The 9622-nt window shown below is 34.8% G+C and overlaps 1 protein-coding gene across 1 annotated transcript; it reads right to left on the reverse strand.

Annotated features, from left to right (window-relative positions):
• Positions 1-347: 347 nt before the first annotated feature.
• Positions 348-8668, reverse strand: LOC107023191 (uroporphyrinogen decarboxylase, chloroplastic). The gene is made up of 6 exons (XM_015223800.2): positions 8406-8668; positions 6438-6559; positions 5765-5875; positions 5392-5580; positions 4052-4177; positions 348-1152 (listed from the first exon to the last, which is right to left on the reverse strand). Exons 1-6 carry the CDS (start codon positions 8506-8508, stop codon positions 637-639), a joined length of 1167 nt encoding a protein of 388 aa, XP_015079286.1. The 5' UTR covers positions 8509-8668; the 3' UTR covers positions 348-636.
• Positions 8669-9622: the final 954 nt, after the last annotated feature.

The following is a 9622-nucleotide window of genomic DNA, read 5'->3' on the forward strand; positions in this document are numbered from 1 at the left end:
ATAACAAGTTGAAGTGTTCGCTAACTTAGATGATGTATACTGTTGCAGCCATGGGATACTGATGCTAGAAGCTGCCTAAAAAGAGGACCATTTTCTGTATATTTCTCATACCTCGTTATACATTCACTCTTGTATCTACCATCTTGCATCTACGCCCACAAAACAGCAAAACTTACCAACTTTACTACTATAGTTTAGCCCACTAGAAACACCTGACAACTACCTACTTCATCAAAAAATACAATGAACAATACACCAATACCTTTTTCATGACATGACTCGTGCATACAACTGGGAGCAAGCAAACCACAGAGACGGGGAGAAGAAAAAGAGAGAACACAGCAGCAACCAAAAAACGAAAAGTTCAGTGACTTCAACTTTCAAAGTTTATCAGAGTCGAACTAGACTACTATCAGTCAAAAATCTACACTCAGATGCACAATGAGAAAGCCTAGCTTCAACTTCAGTCTCAAATTAGATCTTAAAAGCACATTCTAACAAAAATGCTCTGGAAATATTTGTTTCCCTGTTCACTCACAGGAACCACTAGATACAAGAGAAAAAATGAGGAGAAGAATGATAAGACCTTGTCGGAGATATGGAACAGGTTATAATTGATAATGATTTGATCTGCTTCTAATACCTAAGACCTTTAGCAACCTCAAAGAAGTGAGCAACATTTTCCTCAGGTGTACCTACTTTGATGCCATGTCCAAGGTTCAAAATATGTTTCCCTTTACCAGCTTTCTTCACTGTATCATTTATCCGGTTGGTAATAAATTCCTTGGAGCCAAAGAGCACTCCAGGATCCACATTACCTTGTATAGCCACATTAGGACCCAGTCGTCTCCTACCATCAGCCATATCAACTGTCCAGTCCAAACTGACTACATCTACTCCTGTCAAGGGTAGTCTCTCAAGCAAGCCACCTGATCCACTTGCATAAAGAATCAGAGGGAGATCAGGATGGGTTAGTTTCACTGCCTCAACTATCTGTTTTAAGTATGGTAGACTGAACTCCTCAAAATCGACTGGGCTTAGCTCTGTGGCCCATGAATCAAAGATCTGAACTGCTTGAGCTCCATGGTCAGCTTGGTAACGGATATATTTAGCCATTGAGGTTGCAAATATTTGAAGCAGCGAATGAAGGACCTGTGCAGCAACAAAGTTGAAAACATTAAAACATAAATTGGCAGATCATAAGCCAGTGGCAAAATGTTTAAATACAGAATTGATACAAGTACTCAATCTGGTTCCAGTGATAATAATTACAATCCATGTTTCCATCAATATAACCTCATGAAAGGATAGATACTGTGTTTGTACTAACATGTATATCTTATCTCTTTTTCTTTACCCACGCGGAGTGGTTTGGAGGATGGATGTGCAGGGTCGCAAATTCTCAGCAGAAGAGGCTAATTTCTTAAAAGGTATCCATGAAGACTGCATTAACCCCCCCCCCCCTCAGGTTTAAAAACAATGCAGCCTGCTAAAAAATCTACAGGTCGTCCTGTCATAGGCTTCCAGCAGAAAATAAAAGAAAAGAAGTAACTGAAATCTTAACCTCACGAGCAACTAGACAAATAAAAGTGCCCTGAGTGCGATTTCACCTTGCTGCTCCTTATTTCCCATCACGTATCATTTTTTTAGTTCACATTCTAGGAATCAAAACTTATTTTCCCAAAGATGTAACGTGCTCCATGCCCCTATTTTTATTTTAATTTGGGTTCAAGTAGAATATAATGTGACATATTTAGTCCTCTCTATTTAGAGAATGGGTTAACAAAAGAAAGTGTCTTTTAATTTTTCTTTGTTTATTATTTTTCTCCTTTTGGTGAAATTCCCAATGCATTTATTTGGTTACAAGCTTGATTTTAACTATCACCCTAAATGTGCTAAATTGAAGCTTATTCAGTTGGGGTTAAGATGATTTGTTGACGTTCAGTAGAGGAGATATTGGTTCTGTGACACTTCTGAATAATTGTTTTAAAGAGTTTTCTATGGCCTCTGGACTCAGAGCAAACCTGGAAAAAAGCTCAGTCTATTTCGGAGGAGTACAGACGCAAGACCAACAAGCAATCCTGGAGGATTAGGATACACGAAGGGAGAACTACCCATACGTTATCTTGGAGTACCTTTGAGCACAAAAAAGATTACAGCGGCACAATGCAAACCTCTCTTGGATAAAATGGTGGGACGGATAACCTCTTAGACGACAAAGTTCCTATCATATGCTGGAAGGGTGCAACTTATAAGGGTGTTCTTTTCTCAATTCAAACATTTTGGGCACAAATTTTCCTATTACCAAAAAAGATTTCAAAGATGATTGATGCTTTATGCAGAAGTTTCTTATTGACTGGAGGGGCCGAGATATCAAAGAAAGCTCTTATTGCATGGAACACTATGTTGCCCACAGTCAGCAGGTGGACCCAACATTCTGGACATCCTAACATGGAATAAGGCAGCTATTTGCAAGCTATTATGGAATCTGTGCTAAAAAAAGAAGCTTTGGGTCCAATGGATCCACACATACTATGGGAAGGGTAGAATGGTGTGGATTATGGAGGAAAACAATGCTTCATGGATAATAAAGAAAATTCTCAAAGCAAAGGAGACAATGGAAGATGCAGGGTATGGTGAAGATGAGTTGATCCAGATGCCGAAACTTTCAATACACAAAATTTACACACAACTAAGAGGAGTATTCCCAAAGGTATCTTGGAGAAGGTTAGTTTGTAACAACAAGAGGTTGCCAAAATAGATTTTTATGCTACGACTGACTATTCACAAGAAATTACTCACCAAAGATAAGCTTCAGAAATGGGGGGTGGTTCAAGAAGCTAAATGCTCTTTCTGCAACAAAACGGATGAATCTGTAGCTCACCTTATGTTTGAATGCAGCATATCAACTGGAGTTTGGAAAAGGCTACTGGTATGGTAAGGCGTAATGCAACAAGTATTGGACTGGAAAGGAGTTCTTTGGGCTAGCACACACCACAAGGGGAAAAAACCAGATGCTGAAGTTTATAGAACGACCATGGCACGTGTTGTATATCACATTTGGCAAGAACGAAATGCAAGAATATTCAAACAGAGGCAACGAAGTGAAGAAAAGATTGTGAAGATTATAATTCAGGAGATACATCATAGAGGGAATATGTACAGAAAATTGAGAGGAGCTTTAGCTAGATTGAATTTTTATCTTCATAATTGATAGCTGACGTTGAGGGGACGAAGTAGATGAGGGATGAGGCTGTTGAAGCTCAGGCCTTCGTTTTTTTTTCTTTTAGTGCTGTAACGTTTACTTGGTGAATCAATAAATCTATTATTTGCCCAAAAAAAAAAACTTGAAGAGTGGGGTCTGCATTCTTCACCTTGTGAGTTTGCAAAGGGGAATAAGACACATCGATTGTCCTTTGACAAAATAAACAAAGAATTTCCACTTTCTCAAACTTTTAAGGAGCTGAGTGGCAGCTTGTCAAATCATAGAAATGCGAAGTGAAAACTACAGTAAGGGAAAGAACACAAGAATATATTACCTATCTTTAGAAACCAACAAACCTCAGGTGATTTTTTTCGGGTGGTACTGGAATAACCGCCACCCTGCCTTTCACATTAAAAAGGAAAAGAAAGAAAAGAAAAAGGCCAAAGGAATGATGCTCCCATGACTGATTGAGTATATCAGTTATCAAATCACCAGTGGAAGCGTTCAAATATCTACCCCACCCTATTCCTCAACAGAGAAGAAGTGTAACAGCAAATAGAATCAGGATCGAGAAATTTTGGACTCCCCAAATCCAAAAAAAGGCACTGGTTTTGAGAGCAACTCCAAGCAACAGATGGTTGACTTAAATCAGGCACTAAATCAAAATCTAACAGAAAGTGAAGTATCCATCAACATTTCTTGACCTTTTCTAATACTGGAAGCAGGACAAGGGAAAATAAGATTCAACCACTAGATAAGGATTGGAAACATAATATATTTCAACTAATTAACAAATTATGATTGTCAGCGCAGGTTTAGTAGCATAGAGTAGCATCAGTAAATTACCTTGGGCTCCGCAAAAGCTAATCTCTTAATTTTTGTAAAGTTCTTAGAGGAACCACCTTCAACCACATATGATGCCAACGTAAATGGTGCCCCAACAAAACCCAGAACTGCTGCTTGATTATTTACCTATCATAGCAAAGACAAAACTCTAATATAATTAACATGATAGCACATGTGATAGTCAGTTAGTAACAGCAATAAGAGTGTTAACATTAGCAAAGCCCTGAAGTTGTTTATTATTCCATTTCAATTTTATGGCACTTTTGTCCAGTTCAGGGTGTCCTAGAAGGATAGACACGATTCAATTTATATACAACTTTCACAATTTTTGGGAATGCAAATAAATTTGATGGGACATGTTCTCTATCAAATTAATTTTTCAACCAATTCTTAATACTTTATTTACACTATCACTAATCAATACTATTTGTTTTAAATCAGTACTATCACTAATCAGTACTATTTGTTTTAATCAGTACTATCACAAATCAATATACAAGCCACTGCATCTTAAACTCCATATCCAGTGTATTAGGGGACGAAATAAACTTTTACAAATCTTCTGCAAGGATTTCAAAACAGAAAGAGATAGCAAAGATGTTGAATCTTTCAATCAAGAGACTCTAAACTAATCTTAGTTTGTATTTGCAGTACAGGTGTCTAAAATACCATAAAATATAAAGAAAATGTGGGCATGGTGTAGTCTAAGTTCCTGTACTTTGAAGATCTTAGGGCCCGTTTGGATGGGCTTAATAAAAGCAGCTTTAAAAAAGTACTTTTGAAAGTGCTGAAACTTATTTTTAAAATAAGCAGTTATATGTTTGGATAAAAGTGCTGAAGTTGCTATGCCAAACGTGAAAAGGGAAAAATGGAAGAAAGAGATGTTAAGGTTATGTTGTAATTTGGAGATTGTATAAAAATATTAAGGGCAAAAAGATAAAAATGTGGTCAACTTAAAACAGCTTATAAGCTAAAAAAAAAAGCACCCCTACCCCAGCTTTTATTTTTTGGCTTAAAATAAGTTTTTTTTTAACTTAAAATAAGCTATTTTGAGTATTGCCAAACAGCTAAATAAGTCAAAAATCAGCTTTTAAGTCAGTTTGACCAGCTTTTAAGCTGAGCCAAACAGGCTCTTAGACTACAAATATAAGCAGTTTTTACAGTTTACAAACATGATAAACAGGTATTTCAGAAGGATGCAATAAGCTTTTCCTCATTTGAGGATAACAAAATCACTCCATATAAGGTTTATTTACGCCTCTGATATTTCAACCAAAAAAGAGGGAAAATGTTCTTAACAAATAACCTCCAGAGTAACAAAATAGCCATGAAATCCTAACCTCTTTCCGCAAAATTGTTAATGCTTCTCCAACATATGGAACTGATTCTTCAGGAATAAATTCTCTAACTTTCTCAACATCAGAAAGTGTTGTCGGTGGATCAAATATGACAGGACCCTTCCCCTTTATAATGTCAAAAGGGATGTTCATACCAGAGAGAGGAGTAAGAATATCTGAAAACAAAATGACCTGCAAACATGAGAAAAAAACATTACGAGTGAACCAATAATCATCAATAGAGCTAACAACAGTAGCTTGTGAATAAAAACATCAAATGATTGGGATTCTTCTTAGGTAAAAGTAAAAAGAATGAAACACCAAATAATATACACAACACCAACACATGCTAAGATAGGACTGCAGAGTTTCTCACCCCATCAGGCTGGAATACTTTCCATGGCTGCAGAGAAATTTCTACCACAAGATCTACATTTTCTGATCTCTCACGAAAGGATGGGTGCTTCTCACATAAGATTTGATAACTCTATACAAAAGAAAAGGTGAATAATAAGATGCAAAATACAAAGATCTGAAAAATCAAACAGGAGTAAAGATAAATCCACCTAATCAAGCCAGAAAACTCTTAACATAGAATCAAAAAACCAACACGGCAGTACTAGAGCATAGAAACTTCTCTAGCTTTATGATCACTAAAAGCCATGTATTCCTAGTTGAAGTGTGCAGAAACATCCAACAAATATGATTTAGAAGTTCAAACTTCTCTTTTCACCAGCCTTTTTTCTCGATTCCAAACAACGCAGGAAGAATTAGTCATTCCATCCCCGTGTAAGCAGCTGATCAATAATGGAAATGCAGATCAGGTACATCAATTAGAAGGCATAAGAGAATTAATGTCTTCCCATACAGACAATGTTTGAGTTTTCGATTCATAGCCATTTATGCAAAGCATTTTCTTCCACAAAATACATCATCTCTTGCAGTTCCAATTACATGAGTAAGTCAAATATGTAACACAATCTGCAGTTAATATTTCGCAGATTAGAAGGTCAACATATGCAAAAAGTAAAATTGAACTATAAACCTGCCTTCATGTACCTCCCTGCTTGTCTCATAAGCCAAACAGGAGGCCTTTCTACTTCTTTACCCCGAACAGCATCAAGCAACAAAGGCTCTGTTGCATTTATAGTTTTTGGTTCAGCAACAGTTCCTGTATTTAAAGCACATCAATCACAAGACCATGTAGAAAATAGAATTGAAATCCATTTTTAAAAATGAAAAAATCGAGAAGGCTTCAAGTAATGACAGATAAGCACAATAAACCTAACTTGCGTTAAAGTAACACAAGAGACACTAGCCACAGATTCAGAAGCAAGGACAATCTAAAGAATATGTAGGTTTATCTTCAATAGCTCAATGTTCAAGAATAGGATAATGCTCATTCATTTAGCTTGTTATACAAAAATTACAGAAATATATTAGGTGATGAATATGCTCAATTCTCATTAAGTTTGACAAATATGTAATGTGATCGCCAAAAACATGGAACAAGCAGCTTTAGATGTGTATGCTATACTTCTATATGTTTTTCATCAAAGAGAATAGGTTATAATGCACTATAGTCCCTAAAACTATTGCTTGCTTCGCAATTTTCTCTTAAACTAATTCTCTAGAATTTTCCTATTACTCTCACTCTGTGATAGCCCCATGGTCATTAATCTAGCATTTTCCTATTGCTCTCACTTTGTGATAGCCCCATGATCGTTAAATCTAGCATTTTCCTATTACTCTCACTTTGTGATAGCCTCGTGGTTGTTAAATCTAACATAAGCCCATTGGGAGTGTCATTGAGGGTAAGTAAACATGGCAAGCCACTCCTATAAGGGAGTGTCATTCCGGGTAAAATGGGAATATCTGAAATCAGAACTTATAAAATATAGAAAAAGGCATCCATTTTTGAGCCATAAAAAATGAAATAATACACATAAATTGAAATAATACACATAAATTGAAACAGAGGGAGTATTTTCTTGATCAAGTAAATAAAAACCGGAGTCAGTATTTATAAACCATCACATTATGACACTTCAACTTAATGGACAGCCCCTGTATGCTTGATCTTAGTGTAAAACAAGTACCAGATTGGGTTTTGACTTTGTGGAATTATGCTGTGTATTATTTATTTATTTTAAAGGCACAAACTTTGGCATCTTCTTTGTAGCCTTTTTTTAGAAGCTTTATGTGATTCTTTGCTCCATAGTCCATATGTGATTATTTTTCTTTGGTTGTATAAGACTAGGCTTCTGTTTTGTTGTTTAAATAGAATTCACAAAAAATAAGTATCAATCAGGCAAAAGAGACTTTGATATATGCATCCTAGTTTCCATATTGTTCAATCAGGCACGTTCATTCTAGTAGTAAATTGTATGTCTTTTATGGAAAATGAAGGACTCTAATCTCACAAATATCAATGCAGTGACCAAACTAAAACTAATCTCACTAAGTCTTAATTCCATCAAATTGGTATTACCTATATGAATCATTTGCTTCCTTTGTATTATGTTCTTAGCTAAGGGAAACATTATATGTCTTTTGAGACAACTATGCGCGAGTAACATAGTTCTACCCAGTCTTACTAGCCCTTCCAAATACTATTGTATCACATTTATGAACAGGCTAATTCGAAAAAAGTTCTGCTTAACAGAAATAAATAAATAAATAAACAGGACACCAAAATGATCTGTTTCGAAGGAGAAAATACCAAGTAAAATAATGTAAGAGAAATTTGTAACTACTACTAAAACTCAATTTTTGCTTATAGAACAAATAGATTTATCTTCAGCTTCAGTCAATTGATCATAACCAAATTTTAAGACAATAATGCCACAATTTTGACGAATATTCGAGAAAAGCCCTAACATAACTTAATAATCGAAAGAAATCAGTACATAGGGACGACATTAGCAATCAGAAAGAGATCTGGTGAAACAAAGTAGCATTTGAAGATGTAAATAATATAATAGTAATCAGCAGGTAAAAGCGGTGGAATCAATTACCTCCAACAGAACAAGAGATTCTGGGCTTGAATTTAGAGCGAGAAGAAAAAGACGATTTAGATGAAATTGAGAAAGAAGAGACTGAACTGTAAATACAAGACATGATTTGCAATGGGATTTAGATGAAATTGCTTTGCATTCGAAAGTGGGTTTTTGGGCGAAAGGATAAGATAAAAAGGAAATTTTGGAGTAGTTGACAAAGGAGATAACTTTGTAGAGATAAGATGACAGGAAAATGAAATCTCTTCCTTTTTCTCATTCCATGGCTCCACATACTACCCACACTTATTCCTCTGTTTCTCATTTTTATGAGTAAACTAGTTTTTACTTTAAGGGTGTGTTTCTTATAAAGGAAAATGTTTTCGAGGAAAATGATTTCCAGGAATACACATAGATTTTGGACTTATTTTTTCATATTTGGTTGGTGATTAGAAAATACTTTTTGGAAATAATTTTTAGTATTTGACTTATGAATAAAAAATGTTTTTGAGAAATATTTTTTATTTTTAATGGAGTGGAAAATATTTTTTGAAATTAACAATATTTTTTTAAAATAAAATTAATTATTTTTTTTGAGAGGGGGTGAAAAATAAAAATTAAAGTTTGATTTTTTATAAAACAAAAAATAAAATTAATTTTTTGGGGGGTTGGGGGTGTGGGCTGGGGGTGGAAAGGTAGGGGTAAGACTGGCAAACGGACAGGACCGGGTCAACAGGACCGGTTTTATCGGTAACCGGACCGGTACCGGTTTTTTCTTACCGGATTTTCTTACCGGTACCGGATTTTACCGGACCGGTTTTACCGGAAAAGTGTCCCTGTTCCGCCCGGTCCGTTAGTAACCGGTTTGGAACCGGGTTGGACCGGTTTGGAACCGGGTCTTACCGGTTTTTCCATTTTTTTTTTAATTATTTTAATTATTATATAATATTATATATTTATATTAAAAATTCAATTGAAAACTTTAAAGTTTATAACTTTATATAAGTTTGAAATTAAATTTATATTTTAAAGTTTATATTGAATTTAAAGTTTCAAATTGAATTTAAAGTTTTATATTGAATTTAAAGTTTTTTAAACTTTATATTGAATTTAAAGTTTGAAATTACATTTAAACTTTAAAGTTTATATTGAATTTAAAGTTTTAATATAAACTTTTATTAAAATAATTAAAAATTAAATTTATAAAAAGACATGAATTAAATAGAAGAGACTATTAT

Source organism: Solanum pennellii, chromosome 6 (genome assembly GCF_001406875.1).
Source record: "Solanum pennellii chromosome 6, SPENNV200".
NCBI classification, from domain to species: Eukaryota; Viridiplantae; Streptophyta; class Magnoliopsida; order Solanales; family Solanaceae; genus Solanum; species Solanum pennellii.

Excerpts from the sequence above, each read along its gene's own strand:
- LOC107023191 (XM_015223800.2), bottom strand. The coding sequence starts at position 8,508 with ATGTCTTGTATTTACAGTTCAGTCTCTTCTTTCTCAATTTCATCTAAA. Across the intron at positions 5,876-6,437 it reads AAGCAGGGAGGTACATGAAG|AGTTATCAAATCTTATGTGA; the intron begins GCAGGTTTATAG and ends TCTTTTGTATAG. Across the intron at positions 1,153-4,051 it reads TAGCTTTTGCGGAGCCCAAG|GTCCTTCATTCGCTGCTTCA; the intron begins GTAATTTACTGA and ends GTTGCTGCACAG.